The sequence below is a fragment of the Neodiprion fabricii genome, chromosome 3, assembly GCF_021155785.1.
Source record: "Neodiprion fabricii isolate iyNeoFabr1 chromosome 3, iyNeoFabr1.1, whole genome shotgun sequence".
Classification (NCBI taxonomy): Eukaryota; Metazoa; Arthropoda; class Insecta; order Hymenoptera; family Diprionidae; genus Neodiprion; species Neodiprion fabricii.
The window spans coordinates 21402677-21429282 of NC_060241.1; the positions used below are offsets into that span (position 1 = coordinate 21402677).

The 26606-nt window shown below is 35.1% G+C and overlaps 3 protein-coding genes across 4 annotated transcripts in view; 1 reads left to right on the top strand and 2 right to left on the bottom strand.

The window, feature by feature from the left end:
* Positions 1-11899: 11899 nt before the first annotated feature.
* Positions 11900-17134, bottom strand: LOC124178742 (pescadillo homolog). Its single transcript, XM_046562333.1, has 8 exons — positions 16974-17134; positions 16628-16861; positions 16018-16525; positions 14173-14309; positions 13817-14076; positions 13088-13275; positions 12813-13000; positions 11900-12639 (listed from the first exon to the last, which is right to left on the bottom strand). Exons 1-8 carry the CDS (start codon positions 16995-16997, stop codon positions 12376-12378), a joined length of 1803 nt encoding a protein of 600 aa, XP_046418289.1. The 5' UTR covers positions 16998-17134; the 3' UTR covers positions 11900-12375.
* Positions 12916-26606, top strand: part of LOC124178734 (restin homolog) — a 45371-nt gene continuing 31680 nt past the window's right edge. Inside the window, exon 1 of the mRNA XM_046562314.1 lies at positions 12916-13019. The gene's annotated coding sequence lies outside the window, so the exon portion shown is untranslated. The remainder of the gene's footprint in view (positions 13020-26606) is intronic.
* Positions 19379-26532, bottom strand: LOC124178759 (protein pelota). Of its 2 annotated transcripts, XR_006869887.1 has the most exons (10): positions 26070-26532; positions 25077-25169; positions 24809-24959; positions 23836-23949; positions 23235-23375; positions 21605-21827; positions 20405-20597; positions 20238-20344; positions 19828-19988; positions 19379-19634 (listed from the first exon to the last, which is right to left on the bottom strand). XR_006869887.1 is itself a non-coding variant. In XM_046562361.1 (9 exons), the coding sequence occupies exons 1-9, from the start codon at positions 26108-26110 to the stop codon at positions 19531-19533; spliced, it is 1167 nt and encodes a 388-aa protein (XP_046418317.1). In that variant the 5' UTR covers positions 26111-26524; the 3' UTR covers positions 19379-19530. The 2 variants fall into 2 exon arrangements, 1 of the variants encoding a protein (XP_046418317.1); XM_046562361.1 differs by lacking the exon at positions 19828-19988 and having other exon boundaries at positions 26070-26524.

A 26606-nucleotide genomic window follows, 5' to 3' on the forward strand; every position in this document is an offset into this window, starting at 1 on the left:
CAGGTATGTGATGTTCAATTATCCTTTAGGCTTAACAAACACTGCCGTCAAAGACTAACTCATTCGCATTCTATAGCCATAAAAATACCTATTATTCCATAGAAAAAATATTGTCGACATCATTTACTACCAGGTTGGCTGTGGAGTAATGTTTATCTGCGGGTACGTTTCTATTACGACGGGAATACACTAACGCAACTATAACTGATGGAAATTAACTACAAACGGATATAAGGGCATCAGTCTGGTAAATATCAATTATATATAGCCATAAAATATGATTAACCTACCACTGGAATTGAGTGCGTTCCTTGAGATTTCATAATGTGTACACATCAATGATGCAATGACTGTGACTGTTCGGTTCCCCCGTTATGTCTATTTCCAACAACGCTGTTGAAGGTCAAAAACTATCACAGTACCATGCTATCTTGTAGTAACGATATAAACAATAAACCCAAAACTGTACCACAAGGACAACTTGTGCCGCGGTTAAAAAGAGCTAACTTATTATACTAATTTTTAAATATACAATTTAACACTTGCCGTTCTATTTTCATCAAACAATATTAATCTTCATAATAACATTTCGCTCTCTACCATATTCCGTGATACAACCGTACTGTTCAAGATGGTCAAGTTTCATGAAATTCACTAATATTATTGCCACACGTTGTCCTTCCAAGCTGTTGTTCATCTCTAAACTAAACTTTCGATCACATTTCTGATTTATTGGATAGATTATTTTCATACACATCATAAGAAATGGCTTTTCAACTCACCTATCGCTGTTTAGTAGCGATTAAATTGTTAGTAAACATCAAGCGGAAGGGCTTCTGCGGTATGGTCTCAAATTTCAATGGCAACCGCTGAAGTATAATACAAACTGCCAAAAAGACAACGAAATCCATCAGGGCGCTCTTACTCAAGGAGGAAGCCATTCTACGGCGGTTAACGCATGACACGAAGTCATCTCGAGTGGTCGAGTGGTCCACTTCAAGAAAAATTCCCCGAGCATATAAGGTACGTATGATGTAATATGTGCGCTAATCTCACGTATTTCTTCAAATTCCAAGAGGAATGGAATTCTCGTGAATTCTGAACCGAAAGTCGTTATGGTGTAATTTCAAATATGTCAATCAAAAACTGCACAGCCGATTCGCAGAGACTTCGCACACGCGCGCAAAACAGGACAAGTCAATTATTGCAAGAGTCGGAGAGTCTCATTCTTCAGGCGAAATCCGACGTTGCACCTCCTTCCAGAAACCATCGAGTTCATGGATAGAATCAATTCATCGATAGAATAAATCACAGTTTCCTGCCTATCTTGGACAATCAACCGTGCCGTTTTTTGAGTGATTTGTTTGATTTCAAGCCCCCTTGAAGCTTTATAATTCATGATAATCACGAAATTCATAGACGTAAGAAAAAATCTGGACACCTTTCTTCCTAAGCCTGTATCTCGAAAATTACTGATTTTTGGGACTTGTATCCATGAGAACTTTTGATCGGGAGGATCTGTACTACAACATACTGAAAATCCAGCTAATTCGTCAGGGAGCCAATTCCCATAACGATTCTGCATAGTCCTTCGTGACTCAATATACGTTCACCTCGTCATAAAATTAATGACTAGCATCCATCATCATTCTAAAAAGTACTTTTTAAATAGAAATTCGAATGACAAGTTTCGGGAAGTGCTCGTACATTATTATCTTGTTGAACTGCTGCCTAACTGTCAATTAATGACTATAATGTGTATAGCTATGAAGCGTTCGAAAAAAAGGTCAGCCTTTTATTTGCGTAGGTGATGTGAATAATGATGTGTGCTGTATAAGGTAGTTGCGAAAAAGTTTCGACCCGGCACTTACTTCTTCCTTGAGCTCTTTATGCAATAGGCAAATCGGTGTTGCACATTATGTCGCAATACAAGATTTTGTCAAACATATGGAACTTCGTGACATATTACAGCTATTCGATGACAGTAATACGTGCTATTCAATTATATAGCAAGGGTTGTAGATCTTACGCGCATCTGAATTTGACGTAGAAATAAAGATATGGCATGAATTCTATAAATTTACTATTGCGATTTCGTAGAACCCGTGCCATTTCTTTAATTCTACGTCGAATGATAAATGTATTGGAGTGTTTTCGTTCAGAATTTTGTACAGAATGGGATCATTAAGCCCCCTGTCGATTTTGAGATACGCGGACTTCGATATTCAGAGATTCATGCGTCAACGTCGAAATCGACCAGGGCACCCCATTAAAGGATTTCGAGGATTTCACATTATTTCACAAGATTGCACAACATTGCACAAGATTTCACACTTCTCATATGATTTTAAAAGAACGTACAGAATTCACAGGATTTTAGCGGATTTCTAGAGATTTTATGGGATTTCGGCTATTTCATGTGATTCAAGTGTGAACTGATATAATACTAGGTGTACTGTATCATTGTCTGATATAACAAGAGTGGATAGTGATCCGAAGGCCTGATATTTTTAATTGTTAGTCTGAAAAAAATACTCAGCCAATCTTACCTACAAATGCCATGGATTGTTCTCGACCAGGAATATCTGCTTTCTTGCAAAACAACCTTGTCAGTGACCTTTTACAGTATCTCATGGCCATGATACTGTAGCTTTAACTCACGTAAGCGCTTTTTATGCAATGACACAGTGTAATAAAGTGAGAAATTTTTCACTGATTAGAATTTATGCATTGCAGTGAACACGGGGATGGAGAATACTGGAAATATTTAAAAAACAAAAAGTACTTTTTACCAGCATATTTCAGGAACTTAATTTTTCACGAATAATTTAAGACTAATATCCATTGGAAAGACTGACAATGGTTGCACATCGTATATTTTTTATGCCGATATGTGGACGACTGGACAATTTGATGGCCTCGGAAATAGTAACTGGCGGTAAAACGCATAATGCTCTTTTCTTGATGTCATGGTAAACAAGTAATAGTAAGCAGAAACTTTAATCGAATTATTCTCGAAATGACATCTTTTTAAAATCGCGTACAGCATAATTTATCCTATTGACCTTGCGTTGGATACTGATATTTGAAACGACAGTATAAACTTTCCTGTGAAGTGTCCTTTTTTGCGGCAATCCGTTCGCAAGTAACAATGAAAAAAGCACGCTCTTTTCCGGGTAAATATGACGATTTTTTTCTAAATCAGCAAATTTTTATATATATATATATGTATAGGTATAAGTATTCGGCAATTTTCAATTTTTTTTTCAATTCTATCACTAAACACAGAACTAATAAACTGCCAATCTTCATGTTTTAATTTCAAAACATCGTTTTTAACCGTTCAAAAACCGCGACGAGCGAATGCAAATTGGGGAACATAATTTTCTGAATCAAATAAATGTTAGTTCCACTCGATAGCACAAGTTATCGTTCTCATCACTTTTTTGTCAAATCAAATGACATTTCTGTGAATCAAGAGACTGTTCCAGTGTCGTATTTGGTAAATTAAACGAATTCCTTGTCTGCTATGGGCAGTGACGTCATCCTGCGCCGATCCTGAATGCCGGATTTGGACGTGCCACAAACTGGAAACATGGTTTTCACAAAAACAAGGCATTACGCATCTTTTTACTTGATTTACAAAGTGTACCGAACACTTTGGAATTATGTGTCGCATATATATTGTTCATAATATCGAAGCGTTCCGATAAATGTACTAAAAATCTCAAGAAAAGCTGATCATCGTGAATAAACAATTGAAAACCTGTGAACTTTTATGGCACTCTCCGTTATTTTATAAATCGGTGACTTTTTCCACGTTTTAAAAAAATTGTAGCTGTGACAGTGTTAGTGAGATAACAAAAAGTGTGAAAAAAATAACTTGAGTAAATTTAGTCAATTGCTAAGAACTCGATGTCAAATACTTTCATCGTTCAAAAAAACCGCTTAGCGCAAAAAAGTAATTACGCAAAACACATCGAAATGCAAGATTGAAAAAAATAGGTATATTATTGGAATGTGCAGCAAGACATCGTCGAGAAGGAGCAAAAAATATCGCGATCCACTGACGGATTTTATTTTCGGAGAACTGCAAACGTGGGTGCGGTGGGACTCCCTAATTTTCTTTGTCTTCGACGAACTTTGTGGGAACGACTTAAGCGATGCGTTCATAACTGTTACGTTAGCAGTTATTGTATTGCACCAAGGTTGCAGAAAAGATTTACGGCACACGGCTAGAAGCCTTCGAAAAGATTACTATGAATTGGTTTGTTTTTAAAAACTGCATTTTTTCAATACCGTAAACACATATTATAGGGTCATAACATACTATTGATCCGGACATATCAATACTAGGGTGTTTCGTTTGCAGGCTCATACATCCTTGTTTTGCATCTGTATGAAAAACCTGTTATAGATAGCAAAAATAGAAATATAAATCCAATTTTAAAAGGTAGTCCTCAGGATTCGTAGTTTTCCTATTCAAATAACGTGAAAATAATTTAATTTTTAAGAAATTGTCATCACTTGTAAGCCATATTCAATGATACCGATAGTCGAATGATTTTGCAAAGAATTAAATCCTCTACATGAGTGTTCGTCAATTGACATCCGTACCTGAAAAGGTTGAAAAGTTAAAAGTCTGAAAAGTCATCTTGATTTAAATTCTCTACGGCAAGAATTCAAACAACAAATTTTGTAGGTGATTCCATTTTTTATGAAAATGCTCGCAGAGGATATTCCGTAGTTCCAAAGTTTCATAAGTTGTAAGTCTTGAAGAACAATTTTATATGAAAGTTCATCTATAAACGGTTAAATCGGCTCAACTATTGACTTTACAACAAAAATTTAAACGACCCTTTCGCAAAGAACCAAACCTTCATCAAATGCTGGCAGGATTAAGGCCGTAACTCAAAATACGGCTCAAGAAGTATATCTTTTTACGAGATCTTTTTTTTGCTGTACACAAATTTTTCAGTTGAGAGCAACCACACATATTGTGTCCAAACGAAACACCCCGATGAACACGAGAGAAATTGAAATCGAAGGATACTCAATCGGTCAGAGTGAGAAATTTGATACTGGTGTTTTTCATAAACGGTGATTGCATATTTTAAGGATTCACATTGGGCGAATGAAACGTTCAAATCTCAAAACTACAGACTATTCAAAATTTTGACTCCCGATCATGAGTTCACGATAGTTGGAGGTGTCTTTAAATTGTTCTTATTCGTCGAAGTATTGAACGAATCTATTGCAGCCACGACCACGCTGTAATTGGATATTTGTTTGAAAAATATTTTATACAAGACGAGCATGTTTTACGCTTTTTTCCATGCGTGTTTTCCTTACACAAAGTACCTTCTTGTTTCTATGACGCTCGAGTGAGTCTGCGAATGCGCATGCGCGGAGTTCTGAAAAGACCACTTTCCAAGTCCTAGGGTCTTCTCAATACTCCGCGCATGCGCTGTTGCGAACAAATCCGACATTACGCGACCCTAACCTCAATTTCGGGCATCGTGAAAAAACACTCAACATACTCTTGTTATATAAAGAATCGTGTACAACAAGGAGCCAACGATCTTGTTACACAATATACTTTTATCAGCGCATAGATCCGCGAAACCAAAAACAATTAGATCATGTTTTTTCATTTTTCGATTAGACAATAAATGAAGGCATATAAAAAATTGCCATCTTTTTTCTACTGTTTGCAACCAGCCAATTACCGGAAACTTGGTTGCGGCGCCACTAAGGCCAACGGATGAGTTCTGGAGATGGGCTGGTAGAAATAGCCAAGATGACGTAAGCAGCTGACCACCTCCGTTACGATGCAGCATCCGTACACATGTGTGCAGTTTATCGTACGTACTGCCCGCATCTGTATTATACCTACCTGTACCGTACGGACACATTAAAGACGCGGTGTTCACGTACAGATAACTCACACGCTTCCCTCTCACTTCTACGACTGTATAATATCACCTTCCTTCCCACCATGCTTCGATTATATTCCCTGGGACCAGCATCGCGGCCACTGGTCTAGTCATCACTATAAATAGCCGGTTCAACAACAAGAATCCATGCTCGATCCTTGCTCAAAATATCAGAGTTCTAAAGGATGAACGAGCTCGTGATTCCTGCACGCTAAAACAGAAATAATGCGAATATGCGAATCTACTTCGATAATTAGTACCCGCCGGTAATAATAATCATAACCCAAGGTCTGCCTTGGCTCTTCTTTCAAGAATCTTTCTACTAATTTGAATGTTTTAGATCTAGTCAGGGTTTTTTTTTTCTGCATGCGATCGTAGCAGGGGTCCGATTTTGTATAACAAGAATTTATGCAATTAATTTACCGTGTAAAAGGTGAGTGAGTCTTTTGCAAAACGAAGCAATCTACTTTTTCGTACTTTAAAGGATTAATCGGCCTCACCCTCTAAGTCAAAAGTTACTCGACTCTTAATCAAAGGAATTGCTCAAATTGTTCATACCAAATTTGAAAATTTGAAACATCTTGTCATTTTTACATTAGTGTTAAAGATGCAATTTTTGTGAAAACACAGATAAACTCGAACTTGCATGGTTAATCAGGATTTGTTATGAGTTTGAGATTGCTCAAGGCAACGCAAATGCCAATGTTAGGGATGCACCATGTGTACAGTCCAACCAAAACACTGTCGGCTCAGAAGAATTACAAAATGAGGACTGAACAATTACACTTTACATTATTCGAGGTAATGGAAATAGGTTGGAATAATATTCCCTCGGTACGAACACAAGTGAAAACCGTACCGATCGCTACAGAAGCAGTTCAGTTATTAACAACCTTTGGAACATATTTATATTCTGCCTTTTTTTTCAATGAAATACTGTACCTTACATGCAATTGAAATAAATCTTGGCCCATTTCATTTGCGAACAGATTATCTTAACAAATCACCGGAACGTCAATTTTTATTTAGGTCTTCAATTAACCAGAACAACATTTTACCTATGTACAATCAATTCAGGTTTCACAGAACAAATTAATTTTCATATAATCCACAAACCATATCCGGTTATTTCTGTAGATTTCATTTGTGAATAAAATTATCCATTATTTATCAAAATTGGACAAACTATACGAATTTCTGCTCAAAAGATGCTGGTCGATAATGTCACTCGACTCAGATTGTTAATTACTGAAATATTTCGATCGAAATTGACTAGTCTTTAATTTTGTCGATACCAAGGCGATAGTTTTTTGATCAAACATGGCGGACCTTAATTCACTTATTGATTATAAACTTTCGTTTACCACTTTTCCATTTTGGCAAGTATTTAGCTGGACTGTACACCTGCTATATCTCTGATTGACCGGAAGGACTACCGGTTCGGGATACTTGGTATTTCTGCGTAATGCATTTGACCTTGTCAATCGACTCATTCTGAGCTACAAATTGTTTTTAGTGACTGTATAAAGTATAAATCAGGTTAAAAAAAGTTTGCCGGCAAGGGGGATGAAAAGTCTTCTTTGATCTCCAAAATTACGAAAATATGTAACCGTCTGTTTAAATCGTCACCTATTGCTCCGTTTATAAAAGGAAAATTCATACTCATAATTCCATGTGAAAATTGCAAAATGAGATAAAGACAAGAAGAAATTTGGAGTTGATGCCATAGAAGAAAGAACTACAAATCACCCATAATGTGGTCAATCGGGTTAAGAAAACCAAACAAATTGTTCAGTACTTACGACGAAACAAAAAATTATGCCAGGTATCGACAAAACGGCTCGACAAGTACTACATTATTGTTTGACCCAAAACTGTGCAAAACTAGATCCCGATCGGTCCAGTAGTCGCGGAGATATTTCTGGTACCGATTTTGAAAACACTGTTTCGAGAAAAATGCTTTTAAATTTTTGACCACAGTTTACACTGAGAATCAAATAACTGGTTCAATTTAAATTTACATGAAATCGTCGATTTCTGAGTCATATTACGGATCTTCCTGAAATGTCGACACTTTCATTAGATCTTTTCTAAGCTGTGTCAACCTCAATCTTCCTTCTTTTGATACCCTTGTCGCCATTCACCCAGTCGATTACAAAACGCTCCAATTTCGTCGCTACTGCGAATTTCTTTGTAAAATATCCAGGGTAGACACTCAAAGGACAGTAATTTCAATTGAGCATCTTTTTAAATCGATTAGTTTGACCTAGCCAGGTATATTTAACCCCTTAAAATTATCACTGTGAAAATATTGAGGAAAAACAAATTTCGAACCATGTTTTCACTGTATCAACTCCAAGGATTATTTCAAGTCTCATGTAATAAGATGTCACAAATTTTTTGAAAAGTTTTTCCTGAATGATATAAACAGCAGTGTGTATGGAACTTTCTGAATATCTTAGACGTTCTATAATCTCGTTTTCTGCTGAACTCTAACGGTTTGTACTATTTGATTTTAATTAAAAACACTATTTTTAATAACAAAAATAACACCAGAATATTAGAAAATATTCTGAAATTGTAGCTACAGCTAAGTCGTACCGGTTTATTACAGTTCGTCGAAAGTACTTTCTGTCTGATGTTACCCGTAGGCGTAATAAAAAATTGTGAAACAGGTTTTTCAGAATAATATTGTGTGCTTACATATTCTGAAAACTCATTGTAAGAATCTAAGAAAACATATAGATTCGAATAAATTTGTTAATCTTCACATTCGAAATAATTAATTTGTTTATTGTTGAAATAGAAATGCTTTTGTATCAGTTTACAAAACGGATGTACAAGAAATGGGAATCAGAGATCCACTGTTATATTTCATTCAGAAGCGTTTGAAATAGCTGATAAGGTATAGATATTAAACCACTCACCAGGATAACCAAACGTAAGAATATGAGTCATAAAGCCAGAGATTCGAATGAATCATTCAATGATGCTTTCAATCTAATAGCAAAAAACAGTTCACATGAAAAATCAATAAAGTATCGATGCTCTGACATACAGTTGCAATCGTCATCCACTTTTCATTCTTAACTGGGTCAGATACTCTCAAGACAGGAGGTTTCTCAATTAAAGAAACACGTGATTGATATGTCATTGGTACATGAAAATGACCTAAATGCATATAATCTATAGATTTAATTCAATAATTTTCATTATCATTTTTCCTCTTAATAATATTATACGCAATTTTGAGTAAATGCGTGAATAATTAATTATTTCTGAAACATTAGTTGTCTTATCTATTCGCATTGCGTGTATGATTTGCTCGTGATTACTTTTAAGGAAAGTGTTCGTATCAAATCGGATGTCAAAACAACTACGCAATGGTCTTGTAACTTGCGCGATTCGTTGATCGTAAAAATGGGACAACTTAAACTTTTGAAATATTGAGACAAAGGATTAGATTTTATACATTTGCCACTACCAACAAATCTTGAAAGATGTAGCTCAATTAGTACGTCTCATACAATTGTCTCTTTTCTTTCCCACAGCTTTCATAAAAATGACTACAACTTCAAATATCCTGAAGCAGCGCAAAAATGGCGCAACGGCTCTTCGCTTATTTGTGATATTCGATGTGGATATATTTCCAGTTCTCCCACCGGAAACCCACGCTCCAAAGTCGTACGACCCCGGGTCTCTGCCCGATCTTGCTTTTGCTTTTACGCTTCCAGCATTTCCCCCGAAGGAGTTGGAAGGTCAGACGTCCCACGCGCCTGGCCCACGTGAAAGTATGACCGTACACCGCTTTGGCACGTTATTATCATTGCAGTCTCCGCGGAAAGCCGCTCACACTGTAGTTTTAAATACATAAGAAAATACAGGGTGTTCCAACACATTTTTTGTAATTTAAAAATCACGGTGTTAAGGTCGCTGATCTCGAATCTGGTTGAAAATTTCGGAGTTCAAAATGGCGAATCCACATAGCGGAAGAATTCGCAATTAGTGATTTTGTTTGGACGAAACTTGGTACCCGGTGGGATTTCGAGGTCGCCGATTACGAATATTAATTGAACGATCTAAAATTCGGTATGCCCGACTCTTTGATACCGCTACTGTTTGGCATTTTAATTTCGAATGAAATATAAATGGATGATCAGAAAGAGATAAATTCATATGATACATCTAATATGATTATGAAAATCATTTCAAATACAGCAATGGGAAAAATTTGAAACTTTGGCCATACGATAGAGACCAGATTCTCTACTTCTAGTAAAAATTTGAACCACGCAAAGCGTTTGGTTAAATGAAAAAGTGTGTTTATCTCATTTTGATCGCCCACTCAATTATAGTAATCAAATAGGAATGTCGCATTCACTATTTTCCTCAAACGTTCGGGCGATATTACGTTTGAAATATTATGAGGAAGAAACAATTATACCTACACAACATTCCTGGAATGTGAATCAAATGCTATATTCTGTGTAGGATTGTGAAAACCGATGAATATCGTTTGTCTCCAAAGCACGGTTCTCGGAGAACTAAAATAAGATATCCTTGAACGCACAAAAAAGGAGCGGAAAAAAGTTATCAGTAATATTGCACTCATTTACAAGGGATTAATTAAAGTCTTACTTGTGACATATTAATACTTCTCACAGCGAATACTCTCATAGTGGTCCTGGAATTTTTATGTCCAGTGAAATGTTATCATAAAATAGGATATTGTAAATCAAATTGAATTGAAACGATCACATGATTTTCCAGATGATAAAATGAAAAAATTCTAAATTTGTAAGAGTAGGAAAAGACCAGTGAAGATCGACTTATTGTAAAGACCCAAATTCGGACCTTTCAATGCTAATTGGATTCAGTTCTGCGCTTAGTGTGACTTGAAGGGTGAACCCGTGAAATTTGAATTGACTAATGCTATCGATATTCGCAATTCATAAAATTCTGCTGAATCGTACTGTTAGCGTTTCCGAATTTCTCTGAATATCCCTTACAGTATTTTCCAATTCAGGAGTATGTAGCCGAATTTCTTTCCGAATCACGCTGAAAATATTCAACTTCCTAATGAATATAAAAAATCGGGGCTTCTATATAATTACATAATTTATGTAATGTATGAGAATCGTAAATACGCAATTCATTGGAATAAAATATGCGATTTCATAGAATTTTTGGAGAATTATAAGTAAGGGCGAACTGTAAAGTTGTTTGAATATATTCATTACTCAGGCTGCCTTGACGGCTCATGCTGCAAACTTCACACTTATTGAAAAGTGTGCTATTTCTGACAAGTGTGAAGTTTGCAGCGTGAGCCGAAGGCGAGTGCTACGTTCACGCGAATACGAATGTTGCATCGTACGAATACTAGTGTGATGATCACTCGAGTCGAATATCCCGCATCCGCCCACTATTTTTCCAATACCTGTAAAGGAAAGTTTGATTTGAGAAGCAACGAAGGTGCCACTGAAATTTGGGTTATCCTGTAATTAATATAGACCCTTCTTAATGCGGAGCAAAACGGGTCTTTGAAATTAATTGGTAAGACTCCGAATACCGAACTAATACGTGTAGATTTCTCAAGCGTCTAAATCCATGTTTTATAAAAGAATTCTTAAACAAACAAATGAAGAACTCGCTATTTTGAATTCAGTCCGTATTTTGCAAATTTATTGTATTATCTGTGTACAGTAATATTCATTAATGCCTTGGGCTGCCGGCTAATTTGTTTTCGGTCCAAAACAAAATGCGTGCTCGGTTATGTGACAATGACCGGCGATGCAGCCAAAGTGAGAGATTGGGAATCATTGTCACACAATTCGTGTAGAATCGAGCCTGCATTTTTTTTTCGGATGAAAAATAAGTTAGCCGAAAGCCCAAGGCATTAATGAAAATTACTGTATAATAAACAGAATAGTATTCGCCCAAAAGCAATATTAGCAACAAAGTTTTTATTTCGTTTACGTATTTAAAAAAATCGAGCACCAATTTTCTAACGCCTGATAAATTGCAACTCTCTTAATTTACCTTTTATTATTACGATAGAATTACATCCATATTATTTTACCAATTCTTTCGCAGCAAAGTCCAATTCCTCAAGTAGAATCAAAACGCAACATCATAAAAGTATTTGAGGGATGGCTGATTCGCTTCACGTGACAGATCTAATCTTCTCATCATTACAGTGCAATTCATAAAAATCTTTATTTTAGCTATCATGAAGCATTACATACATATATCGTATCGTTATGTACTAAACACACGATACACATACGTATATGTAAACACATGAAACAACTGCATACAGTTCGAGTTTAAGTGTGAACATGTAATTAAATTCCGGTAACACTATAATAGCTAATTTGGATAATTGTAGTTATTGCCGTTTTCTCTTTACAATAAGACGTATGGATATTTCCGATCGAATTCATACAGCATTTTTAATTTTCCCCTCTTTTCGCATCTGTTTACGTTTCTCTTTTTCTGTAGAATCGTGGATGCGTCGTTTTTTCCTAAGTAGCCAAATCTCTTTTGCTCTGTCCTCTTTTCCTTGCATCATACTCTTGTACAAATTCCTATGTTTCTTTTTTATCATTTTCTCCCTGAGACGGTATTCCTGTTTCTCAATACGATTCTTCTCCCATGGATTTTCCCTGGTCAATTGACCCTGTTGCACCACCATTCCCTTTTTCTGCGAAAGAATCAATATTCGTATTGCACTAGAATTACCTTCCTATCATTGTAGGAAATTTCCCAGAAAATTTTCTAGTACCATCATCTGAGATATACATTCAAACATCACTGCAATTTTAATGCGAAAAGAAATTCGCGGGAATAGTTTTAATACGCTCCTTTGCACATTACCTTTTTCAATCTCTCTTGCTCTGATTCGCTATCATTCGTTTTTGTTACTGTGATTTCAGGTTCCTCCTCTGAGATATCATTCTCTGTGGCCTCTGCACTTTCACCTTCAAGAATCGTTTCCGCTTGTTCTATCTCTGGTTGATCATCTCCTTCCTCTTCTGCTTCCGATTCTTCGCTGTCATCTTTAGCTTCGATAAAAGTTTACAAGTAAGTACCATATATGACTGTGATATGCGCTGAGCCTTGAAAGAATTCTGATTTTTCATTTTATTTACCTGTTTTCACTTTAAATTCTGGGTCGAGTAAAGCGCGTTGTTCGGGCGGGATATATGTTTGATCTCGCAGCATGTCTGTAAATGGTGAAAGATGCGGAGGAAGCACACTACCCATCAAATAATTCTCGACGGGTAAAAGTTCTCTAGCATTTACAGAATCAAACACCCATTGCGGTTGAATGTAGTACCTAAAAATTTTTTGTCATTGGTATATAAAATGTTTTATTTTGTATATATTTCTACTGTAAATTTCGCCTATTAAGCTGTAATTTGCACTGCATATCGAAACTTTCAATGCCGGATTAACACCTCAGACGGAGTGCGACAGTGTAAGTAGCAGTCAAGATGCACACCAGTTAGTACAAAAAAATTAGTTTTCAAATTCACAAACCTATTCACTAATTTTTTAAAGAACTTATCAATATCTTGAAATTCATATGTAAACCTTTCTACATTTCTAAACTATCTTCCCAAGCATATAATCAACAACCGAAAAATTTATGATGCCATGTATGGATATTTTTTTTTGAAAGCTCTGACAATTGCAACGTGGATTTGTAAAACATTGATTTTCTCAGTATCATTATCAAGAGTGTTACAATTTACTAGACAAAATGCATGGCAAATAACTCAATCAAATAAGAGATGTAAAATGTATGTATACAACTTTTATTGATTTTATTTTTTCATAAGCGTGTTATCTTTCTGACGAACTTTATTTAATTTTACCTGGAGATATATTGCTTTGTCATGCTTGGCCTGTCCACAATTTGATGCGTAATACTTTCATTACTTTCATCAAAGGTGGAACCTACGAATAGCATTTTATCCCAGGATACTTCTCCGCCAAAACACCTCAATATAAATACAAGGGGTTCTCTGGGGACTTCTCTGTTCACAAAGAATTTTAAACCTTTGAATAGGGTCTTTAGTTTCTTTACTTTTTCTACTTCAATTCTTGATAATTCAAGTTGAGAAGTGTCAGCTTCCTAAAACAAGTTTTGAATCGGAGATGATTTAATAACTGCAGTCCGTGTGTAAGTACGTATTCATTTACTTCACGGATGTATAATAAAGAAACGAACTGTCGGAAATTGATCCGTATCCAGCTCTTCTTCTGGTGCTGGAGTCGCATTGTTAACACTGGATAATGGCAAGTTCAGTGCAGCAATTCTTTCAGACACATATACTTCTTCATCCACTAATTTCGTATCGGTACTTCCTTTGAAAAAATCAGTCATTAATCGTTGAATTCAAATACTTATGCCAGGATTATGGGTCAACATAACAAATGAAGTGCTCAAGAGCGCATGATGCTAAGCAAAACTATAATTTTCTATCATGTACTTCAAACAAAAGATCTCAAATTAGTTCTCCATTACTTTTTAAGATCGAGAACATTATAAAAGCACCCTCAGGCAAATTGGCTGCAATGCTTATTGATAATTTTTTTAACATGGATAGTATCCTCAAGATGATGAAACCGAACAATTTGATAAAAGCAATTGTTCATGACTTTTAAGGGACACATAAAAATACTGAGAAACCGAACGAACCTTGTTTTTATAATAATAGTTAGTTTATTCACCAGGATTATGAATTCTCCCATCCTGCATTTCTTTGAAACCTCGTTTATACGTTTCTCACTTGTATGTCATTTCACTTGTGCATTAAATTCCTTAAGTCCCGGTAGTTTTTGCTTGCAGACCATATGTAAAATTTCACTTATAAGTAATTCATTTTGATATTTTTCACACCTATGTATCATTTATTCCGGTATAGAGCACTCTTTTCCCTTCACCCGAACATTAATTACAACTAATCTCTCATTCCAAACTAGCGTTTTAATATTCTATGCGCCTATTATAGGAATTTCTAATCGATAAAAAAACATGGAATAAATTTTATCACATAGATGCTACAAACGAAATACGATAGTTTGAGGATAAACAGCAATAAAAGCAAAACCTATCGCAATCATATTAGTGAGTGTAATAAAATTGGTGTTTCTGTTATAATACTTGTTGAAATTTTCTCAATTTTCTATTGTAACTCTTGCACAATTTTCGGTGTACGGATACGTTAATATAAGTCAAACTATCACATTTCTACTAAACTTTCTACAGTAAATTTTTGTCCGTGCGTTAATACAAACATAGAAGCATCATAATTGTCATATCCCTTCGAAAACGTATAAACGAGGTTTTACTGTATTACCAAATATGCCACTTTCACTGCTTTTACCTCGTTTTACCGATTCCCAGAATCTTACTCGAATTCCGTTTATATGGTTTTTTATTCTGAAAGTGCTACGACAATAAATGTTAAGCTATATTGGTGTTCATCATTTGGATTTTAAGCTTTACACGTGGACATAGCACAATTCATGTTTCATTTTGATCTACTTGTGCCTTTTCTACAACAATTTCAAAGGTTTGAAGGTAACTGCAGCAATGGAAAGTGTTATAGTTTTTATACAGGGCCAAAGGTGCTACAAGTTTAACTGCTCAAAACACGCCATTGGTACAATAGAAGTATGAGAATTGTCACGCAGGAACCAGCATTATAATAAGCTTGATCTTCGAAACATTAATGTGGCGATGCATTTCCATGATAAATCAGTATTTCACAATTTTAGGAGTATCTGAGATTCACTAAATCATAAGAAAGAAAAACATACTCATGTTTTGTAGACATAAATACCTTCAAAGCAAGTCTAAGGCTGCAAAATAATAAAATATTTTGCAATATTCCATTACTTTAACGTTACTAACTTTAATGTCTTAAATTTTGATTCACTGTTACGATAAGTTTAATTGGAATAAACTTTCCTTAATGAGTAACCTCTCCTTGTTAGTTACAGGACAGTCATAAAAAATAATGCGTTTCTTTGTGTTATTTAAATATTGGTTTACATTATCAATTCTTACCTGGACTGTTGAATTTCGGTGGATAAAACATGTTCAAATCATGATATAGCTTGAAGTTGACGAAACCCAACATAACAACGTAAAACTCAACGAACGTTGACATCACTTTGAAGTCGACTTCATTTTTGGACTGTGGTTCAAAAGAAAAGTGGTGTGGCACTATCCATGTGATTGTTTGCCCCTTGATTTCAGCTTGGTAGTAAAAGCCTTTGATCGAAACGAAAACCTTTCGAAGTGCTTTAGCTGCTATAACAGCATGCAAAAACTCGACGGTTAATCTCCTGCATAAAAGTGAGTGCTCACGTGGCACGTGAGCTATAGAAGGAAATGTGCTGAACAAGAAACATAGCGTGAGACAATCATCAAGATCTCTCAATGCATCTATGAATGTTGGGTAACGTTCTTTTACAATGTGATCTAGCTTCAGCTGCGGGTGATTATTTAAATACCGTCTCAAAGCACCGAATTCCTTCATTGCTTTAGCTCGGCCAACTTTTCGGTTGAATATCTGTAAGAAGAATTAATCAAGATTATGAAACAAATAAGAAAGTACTCAAACATTTGCCATGTAATGCAGCGACTCGCTATATAGGGTGATAATTTCACTTACCTTAAATTCTCGAAATTTCCATATTATAGGCTCGTGCATGAGGAATTGTATGTCTTTTTTGTGGTATAAGGTTTTAATACTTGTATCTCCATGTTGGGCTCGCTTCCTGTTACGAGGTTCCCGGGGATAAATTCCTTTCAATATGCATAGTTTCCGAAAGTCTTTCAATGAAAGCTGAAGTTTCTTTAGAGCTGATCTCCGTGATAAAAACTGAGCACCCTCACCGGATTGGTACTGTGAAAAGCATCAGACAAGCATGGAGAAATAACCTCAAAAATGTTAAGCGTTAGAAAAGGAGGTAAGATGTACGTTTTCGAGATAAAATTTTTGTGATTTATATATCTACCTTTTTCTTTCCTATTACGACCATTCTCTCAACGATCTGTTGTTTTCAATGGTTAATATTTCCTTATAAAAAAGATCCAATTCTTGTATTGACACACTTCACACGTGCCAATACGAGCAACTTCTTATCTCTCGCTACTCCCGTGCTTGACTCCCGTGTATCGAAACTGTTGCCGAATTCGTGCGTCACGCTGCGCGCTGCTTCAATGTACTAACGATAAACTTCGAATGGCAGAGTTTTCAAATCTCTGAATCAATGTGTTTAAATAGGGGTTGAGAATACAAGTGGTATGATCAGTTTGATCCTTTTTTCAGGACGAACTGACACCACTTGTAAACGACTTGTATTCATCATCGCTTTGAATAAATTTAATCAGTTACTTAGAATTTAAAAATATTTCATTTATTGTCAAATAAAGTACAGTTGAATTAAAAAGATGGACTAAAAGCAGAAAGCAAAAACTCTGGTCAGTTTGTGGTGCAAGTATAAAAATGTTAAGTGAATGTAAAATACAAGTAACGCAATAGTTATCAACGAAATACAGGTAATGGTAATTAGGTCAAAATTACAAATAAAATTATAATGCAGAAATACAAATTATATACAATATATACAAAGAGAAAGAAGTCGGATAGTGAATTTATCAAGATTTTACAATGTTTGTTAACTGACACGTATTCTTTACTGTAAAATTGATTTGAAGTGTTTTTCGCGATATATCCGTGCTTGTCTAAATAATTTATTAGTACTGCATCTTTGTGATTTAAAATTTTACTTACAGCTGTACAGAATGTATTGATGTGTAGGGACATGGAAAATTGTTTAAAATTATTCTTTACTTTCAAGGCATGAGCAGAGCAACCAAGCCACTCGAGACATTTTTTTCATCCACTTTTGCTTTGAGGTTTTTTAACAAATTTCTTCTAAAACTAATCGATAGAAGCAGACTATGGATGATTTTATAAAATTTTTGGAAGGAAGTTAAACAATTGTTGCTAACGTACATCAAAACATATATCTCTTCATCAAACACTTTACTTTCTAATTCTCCATGCAAATCTGGCAAAGGTTCCATTGCCAGGATGGTCGATTTGCACTCTGAACAGACTTGCAAAAATTTCAAAAGCCTGCATGCTACATATCCTGCTATATAATCACACACAGTCTTTGTCGCTATGGACTGTGGGACCTATCGTTGGATATTACTTTCATCGGGCAGGTGGAGCGCATCATCTAAGCAATCTACCGTTTCGTCATGGTTGTTATCGCTATGATCCTCCAACATGTGGACTAAATTGAGCAGTATACTTCCCTTTTCGTCTACACAGTTCGCACTCAATGAACGATGCGAATTGAAATTACTGACAAGGAGGGACTTGTATGTGCCAACAAATTGTCAACAAGTTGGATTCACGTTGTGGCAACCATGACTGTGACTAAAGCAAAGAATTTCTCCAAACAACCTTGGTTGATATTACGTGACAAAAAGTAATCTAATTCCTCTTTCTGATATGAAGCCTGTCAGAGTAATCGACCAATTCGATAGACAAGGAACACGCCATGAGGGTAGTAAAGTTACTCTGTGGACAAATTTCATATCTTGAAGCTTGTGTCTTACCTCCATTCAAAATCGTTTGTGGGAAGTACATACACATGGGAACTAAACACTTTCCATGCAAATGGCCCGTGTGACTTCCTCCTAGGCGTTCTCTGGTTCCCCCTAAAAATCCCTAAATAACTCCTACCTGCTGTCAGGCCATTTTACCAGCCTCTAGACAGAAAATCAGTGCTGTAGGTGCTGTACTATTTGTATTACTTTTTTTTAAATTCATATACATACAGAGCTTTCCATTGTCAACTCGACCAATGATTTTACCTCACGATTTTTGATTCACTTTACGTTTGTTTTCCTGATTCTTCAATCTCAATCATCCCTCAATTTTGTTCAGTTTTTACCCCCGTGAATTTGTCAGGATTATTTTTATCAAATTTTATTGTCACGTCTTACAATTTGCACCACATCCTCTTGGAATATGTAATTTTTTTTTTAAGTAAAAAAAAAACTACCGAATCTGAACAGATCAGGTCCATCATTATGTTCATTATGAATACCCAAAGTTTTAATCGACTGAGCATGATCGAAAACACAAGTTCTCGCTTATACTGAGTTCTGATAATAAGATCGTAAGAGCATGGACATAATTTCCGATATCCATGCTTGAGAGGTGAATTAATTTCAGTAAATTAGCTAAAGTCAAGGGGTGCGCTGACCTGTAATCGTTTTTACAAGACCTTGGTATTATTGACTATTTGAGCTTTTAATCGAGCTTGATCAATCAAGTCTTCAGATATGTACATTTCCCATTGTGGTTACCGATATTATATAAATTATTTATCAATTAAAGGAATATGTATTAAATCTTTTATTCGCTACAACGTTGATTTAGTCATTTCGCGTACTTCACGAATGAAAATTATTAAATAATTTTTATTGTTTACAATTTCTTAATTAATGACCTATGTGAATATGTTTTGTCAATCATACATTTAAATATAATTATTTCTCGTCTTCGTTTTCTGATTCGCTGTCTTCACTTTCATCTTCTAATTCGGTTATTGGAAACCGCAACAAAGCAGCCACTCCTGTCAGTTGATCTAATTCTGGAATGAGTTCAACATAATGTGAAATATTCACTGAAAAAAGGGAGAAAAAAACTTAAACGATAGTCAATGGCTTAGTGTAATAAAAATAAAACTACTGATACGAGTGATGATAAAATGTAAATGTAAGTCTTTGATGAAATAAAATGGTGGCTCTCGTATCCATAGGTTAATAAACAAATATAATACTAACTTAACGAAATAAATACAGTACTGCCTTGTTATAAGAGTGTTAGGGCGGTTAAGGGAATGGGATTCCACGAAATTCGGCGTTGGTACTTTCCCCCATTACTGCCAGGAGACCTCGGGAATCACTTATGTGTCAGCGTGTCGATGATCATCACACTCCTCGTTCTAAGTGAATCACAGTTATATTTACGAATTTGATATCTAAACACATATGATTCAACGCAATCGCTCGTTCGCTTGTAAGGAGCACACCGCGTTATTAGACGTCAGGTATACAGGGAGAGTGGGGGAAGCAAAGACTTGCTCAAGTGTAACGACGGGGAAATTCTCTTATGACAAGGACTCTTATGTCAAGGTAGTACTGTAATTTGATTTGGGCGTTCATTACACATTGTATTTACGGATCATACTCACGTTCACCAGATACATGCATGCTGGAAAAAATTTTGACATCACCACCCAACTCTCTGACACTGTCCACGAGGTTGACATATTGTTTCCGCGTCGCAATATCTTGACATCTGTGGAGAAGATGAAATTATTATTCTTGAAACGAAAGTTCATTCTGCTTCAGCAATTACCTGAACAATTTGTCCGAAATTAGTAAAGTCTCAATAGCCTGAGCCTCGTTAGCTTTTTCCACATGTCTCTTCCCATAAAATGCTCTGGCTGGTTCTGTTTGTAACAGTGTATAAAAAGCCTGTAATGCTCTCACTTCACCAGCCGCTTTTGTGTCAGCTACTCGACTTACGACTGCTGGGTCTGCCAGCACCTCTGTCAACAGTTTAATATTAATATAAACACTAGGGTATTGCACGAAAAAATAATTTGCCAATTTCCATTGGGGTGCCGCCTGAAAAGTTTGTTTAACACTGAAACTGCCAAGGCAATCATGCTTAATATTTTCAGGTCCCAAACTTCCTCTTTATGTCACACATCTCATTGCTAACACTTTTTGACTGAACTGTGAATTATTTCGGACTTTATCTTCAATATTAAACTGTCCGAAATATTTTGCAAGAACACTGGACATTTATGGAAACTAGCTCATTGTATTTATTTTTTTTTTATACTTCCAACTATTTTAATTATAACAACAGATTCACTAATTTTTCTGGTAAATTCATTGTTACAGAGTGTGAGTAGTATTTCTTGAACAACCTGAAAGTTCCACCTAGATTTACTTTTGAAATATCACTTTTGCGCAATAGAAACAATCTTGCCGTTACACGTTACAACACAAAAAAAATGTAAAATAATATTATACAGAAAAGGATCTACAGGACGTTTTACTATACGAAGTTTGCAAACTTGTGTTGGAGATGACAATGAAAAATCATCGATAATATGTTCCGTGGTAGCGTTTTTCAGCAATCATTACATTCATCTTTACGTATTCACTTACGACGCTTCTTAAGATAGTTCCCATTTGTATATTTCACATAAGTTTCATATTTACGCACTTCTTTCTTTTGTAGTCGATGTATACGTGAATATTACATTTTGTATAATCAATTGAATACAGATATACTGTTTACATCATAAATGAACAATTCCTTTTCTTTTTCTTCGTGTTTTGAAACAAAAATTTTTGAGTACTGTGAGCAATTTAAATGAGGTTGTGAAATATTCCATCTTCAGTACCAGGCATACTATTAATAGGAAGTCCACTATGTGGGGATCGATTCTAAAGATTGTTTTAGTCGTTGAAGGAGGTGTGCCAATCTTGGCAGTTTTAATGTTAAATACACTTGAATACAATTTGATTTGGCATGTGGTACCTCTTAGTGAGTGCTTGAAGCCAGAACTAGCATGGACAAGCATGAACTTGGCCTTATTGTCTAGAATCACTTTATTATCTGTTCTCACTGCTTCTTGAATCATAAACTCCATGAATTGATTTTTAACAAAACCAGGACTGGCCAAGAGAATACACTTGACTACATCGAAATTGATATGTCGTAGGATTGCCTGCATGACGCTTTCATAAAAGCGAGCCAAACCCTGGAATTCCAATGATGAAAAAAGTTAAGCGAAATATCATATTTTAATGCAAAGTAAGGATAATTGCTACTACTGTTGAACAAAAGTTGATGTCTCACTACTTCAATGAGTGATTCTTCAACTCATGAAAACGTCAACCTCATTTACGCTAGACGAAAAATTTATTTTGGTCGATCAATTTTTGAATTGAGAATTTTTTAAATGTAATATCAAGCAAAAAAATGACACACTTTTGAAAAATCTTTTAAAACATATAACTTTCCAATTTTTTTGTAAGCGGACTAGACATTTTTTTGGTAAAGAAAGTTAAAACTTTGGATTTCAATGAACCGTCACTCTTGGTACTCTAAATTATTTATACAAAATTTTGCATACAATGAGGATGGCGTCACGAAAAGCAGAGTGTCAAGGACATCTTTATAGCTTTGATTACAACAGAGATCAGCACTGGATATTGTGCTGTGAGCAAATCACCGAATTTAAGTATTCTCATTAAATAATAGTTATCCCTGCCGGTCTTGTTTTTTGCTCTTTCGGAAAACAATGTTCTGTAATGTTACTCTATGAAATGCCATATCCTGTGTCAGCATGTTTTATTTTACATATTATTCTCTCAATATACATTTCTCCATGCTTTTACGTTACCGATATCACCATACCCATAGTAATCAGAACTATAAGAGACACCAGCCTGGCAAAAATCGCAACCACCTTTCCCACTAAAAGTATATGGGGCAGTCCATACCATTTCAACCTAGGTCTGAACCTGGACCTCTCAGATTTTGAATGCACTCAATATTTTTTTTTTAGATATTTTGATACGGTTTTAATTTTCTACAATTTTTCAAAACCATGTTATTGATCGACACAATTTGAAAATTTGAAAAAATTCGGAAAATTTGTGTGTGTTAGAAATCAAAATTTTTAAGTTTAGAGCTTAAAAATTAAGCTTAGTGGGGAGATTTTTTTTTCCTACTGTTTTCAAGCTTTTTTCGAAAAAAAAATGTTGGAAAAATTAGACATCATTTTATTATGGATGGTTACTGAAACATTTTCATATGTCACATCAGATTTTTGAAAAATTTTGCAGGTTTTTATGAACCATTTTACCAGTTGAGATTTTGTTATTAGCAAAATAAAGAAAAAAAAAATCTGCTCTGAGCTGAAACATTTTGTTATCTGACACACGATTTTTCAGATTTTTACATTGTGTCAATCAAGGCATGGTTTTGAAAAATTGTAGAAAATTCAAACCGTGTCGAAAAAATCTATAAAAAAACTGAGTGCATTTCAAATCTGGGAAGTCAAGGTTCAGACTCAGGTCGAAATGGCATGGACTGCCCCATATACATTGTATACATAGACTCACACGTACTCTACTGCTGTCCATAAAGTGTGATAACAAACCTTTTCATGCTGTGATACATTCCCTTTTCTTTTTCTTGGTATATTTTGATCTATTTTAGCTCTAACCAAAGTCATGTTAGAGGTAATAAGGCAAACATGAGCTATTCCATCTTGCATTATAACAGCAGCTAAATCAGCACTCTGAAAATATTCAGTAACTCATTTTTCAGAAAGCAAACAGCTTATCTGAGAGCTCATCCTTAGAGAAAAGCTTTATTTTTTCAAGTATTAAGAAAGGATTTAGCCTCTGTTGAAGTTAATGTATATTTTTAAACGTCATTGTACGGGTTGAATTGAAACTCTACTAAAGCTACTTTGAAAAAAATAAGAACTCTTAGATTCAGAGGTAAGTAATTTTCTTGACTTAATTTATTTTTATAATTTGTTGCTAATTATGAACTATATCAGTTGTGCGTCTAATTTTGACAATTCCAAACATAACATATTTATAGCTAGTTTATTTCATTTTTATGTTCTGTTCAAGTTGAAACAAATTTCATGACAATATCATGCATTCATAATATTCAGAATGGGGATACCATATCGATCAACAGACTTTTAATGAAAATCAATATTTTATATTGATTCTGTCATAAGTTACCTGAGTAGGGTCGCAAGCCGTGTCTACTCGTTCCAAGGAAATGGAATCCCACTCAGGCTTGTAAAGTGTGAATTTTCTATTCTGCTCTAGATCCAGCGTGTGATAAGCACCCATCTACATCCAAAAGTTAGAAAAATTTGTTTTACTCCATTTACATGCCTTTGATTTATGACATGTTTGCATCAGAGATATTACGCAAAACATAATTTTTTGTACACATTTATGAAACTAAGGTATAATCTAAGGTGAAAAAGAGGACCATTCGTCAGTTTTGCTACTTAACAATGAGACTGAATTTTGTAACATTAGTGTAATGAAACATTGAAATAAGAATCACTATTTCGCAGCTTCAAAACATGAATTTGATGAATTCGCAAATGATCATGCTGTACTATAATTTAATGGGTTTTACACAACCGTAATTTTGCTGAATTTCAAGTATTTATAAAAATTCATCATTACAATAATGTTCCAAACTTCGACCTGAAAATTATAAAAATTTTTTCCATCATTTGATTCATGTAAAATTAAGAAAGTAATTGGGAGTGATTGCAGCAGACCAAGGCAAATCTTTAAATTTTAGAAACCACACAAAGTTTGCTCCAGAATTTTTCAACCTTACAGAAAAATCAAATTTCCAATTAATTGCTCGTTTTCAGACCTTTCTTGGGTATTATACACACTGAAATCATTCTGGGAATCCACAATGGATTCCATAGAGTTTTCATCATAAAAAACATGAAATACTACATATCTCATTTAACTACAATCAAAGTTGGGCTGTACCGTTCAAGTTGATTACACTTTTCTGTGTCTTGTTCATAAGATATGCTATTTTTGTTACACAGAAATTTTTTTTTACGGGAAGTGCATAAAATATAAGAAATTTGACGTAGAGTTCCATCGCTGCGTAAACAATTCTGCAAGGAAAAGAGTTTTTTCAAAGCAAGCTAATAATTAATCATAGTCATACCTTGACATACTGATTTTCTTCAATATTTCGACCTTTTAATCTCAGTTTACAGGCTTGGGTATCAAAATCTATAGATTCCACTTTGATCGTCAACACAGTTCTTACTCTGTTGCTCGATGAGCTTCCAGTCGATGATTCGGTTTGGACTTTCCTTGGAGTTCATATTACACATTAAACTTAGATTTCCACAAAAGTTCAAGGACATTTATAAACTCTACAATCGATGGAAAAAAGTATTGAATTTTCGTGGGTAATTGATGATACATACCTAATGGTAGATCCTCGCACAGAATCCCCTTCACTAATTAAATTATAGGCATGCCATAAGTCTTCCGGCTCCTCTGGGATTAATGTTATGTCGCTGTTGATTGAATAATCGATCATCAATTAAGAACATTCTTTCAATAAGCTGACAATAAATGAATGAGTTGGATTTTATAAAACAATAGCTTTTGAGAAACTCTGTTAGTATTAAAGCATAATTGCAATCGAACTCAAGCTTAAATATTGCGCTTCCATTAGTATTCATTCATTATCAAAACGTAGAATAAGTGAAATTTAAGTTTCCAGACAAACTTGATCAATTAAAATTAGACATATATACTTTTCATAGTCAACTCTTTATACTTGGAAAAATAATTTGTATAAACATTGAATAGGTGAAAGTTTAATCAGCTGTCAAAACAAAAGTAGTTTTCACTAAATAACATCATTGCAGTTGAAATACTAGCAAGATCATAGGATCAGAAAAAGACGGTGAAATGGTTAGCGGTATTACATGTTGGAACTCTAATATTTGTAACGCTGTAGATATTCATACTGCAGAGAGACTATATCCAAGCCACACTAGAATCACGCAACTCGTCTACCGTTCACACAAAATTGCTCTCCATTTCTGCGGCATCTTATTTCACTTACATTTTGACAGATCTTCACCGTTTGAAAGTGACAGACTCTGGCAGCTTGATTCGTATCTTATATGGGTGTTATGGTTTAAGATATCAATGGAATACATTAATTCAAAGAACTATGGTAACAGTGTAGCAGAAGACGAGATTATCCTAATCTTAACAGCATGATTTTGGCAAGATTCTAGTGCGACGCACAAGCAGTTATTTTGCCACGTGAATATCCAAATCGTGTTTGTAATGCAAGATACGCAATAAGACAAAAATCATTTAGATCAATCGAGAAATACTTGGTCCAGGAAAACATTACTTACACTAGAGAAGTCAGTTACAAGGTAATAAAAGCGACTTACCCGTCAGCATTCTTGTCAACATTTTTGGATAGTAGTTTCATTTTGAGTGATGGAATATTTTATTATCATGTAATTTCAAAGGACAATTCAATAATTATTTTGTAGGTTATATTAAATTCAGCTACGCCAATCCATATGTTTTCCTAACAGGTTGCTCAGGAGATGCTCCATCATATTTCACTGACAGTAAATCTTGTTATGCAGAGTGCAATGACAAGTATGAGAAACAACCATTTCTTAATTGCATAAATAAATATCACCGACTACGTAAAAGCACCAAACATTTCTGTTGTAACTTTTTCCTGGCTTTTATTTAGGCTATGTTTTTCACAGGTGCGTTCCGAAAGTGGTCCTCACCGCTGTCACGTTGCCACTGAATTGCATGGGCCGTCCCATGTAAGGCTAGGATTGTTCCTCAGAGTCATCCCTTTATTAGAGCATATGCTCATGGAGGTGGAAGAGTGTGAGAGAGCACGTATGCCATGTACGGCTTGTCTCTCTCGCTCTACAATCTGGCTGCCCGATGCGTTTCTTCTC

What these genes read in the sequence shown, in the direction of transcription:
- LOC124178759 (XM_046562361.1), bottom strand. Translation starts at nt 26,110, where the DNA reads ATGAAACTACTATCCAAAAATGTTGACAAGAATGCTGACGG. An exon ending in GTGCGAGGATCTACCATTAG is followed by an intron (nt 24,960 to 25,076) that starts GTATGTATCATC and finishes ATGAACTCCAAG; the next exon opens with GAAAGTCCAAACCGAATCAT. An exon ending in CGGCTTGCGACCCTACTCAG is followed by an intron (nt 23,376 to 23,835) that starts GTAACTTATGAC and finishes GAATATTTTCAG; the next exon opens with AGTGCTGATTTAGCTGCTGT.
- LOC124178742 (XM_046562333.1), bottom strand. Translation starts at nt 16,997, where the DNA reads ATGGTCGTAATAGGAAAGAAAAAG. An exon ending in TCGTAATAGGAAAGAAAAAG is followed by an intron (nt 16,862 to 16,973) that starts GTAGATATATAA and finishes TGCTTTTCACAG; the next exon opens with TACCAATCCGGTGAGGGTGC. An exon ending in ATACGGATCAATTTCCGACA is followed by an intron (nt 14,077 to 14,172) that starts GTTCGTTTCTTT and finishes AACTTGTTTTAG; the next exon opens with GAAGCTGACACTTCTCAACT.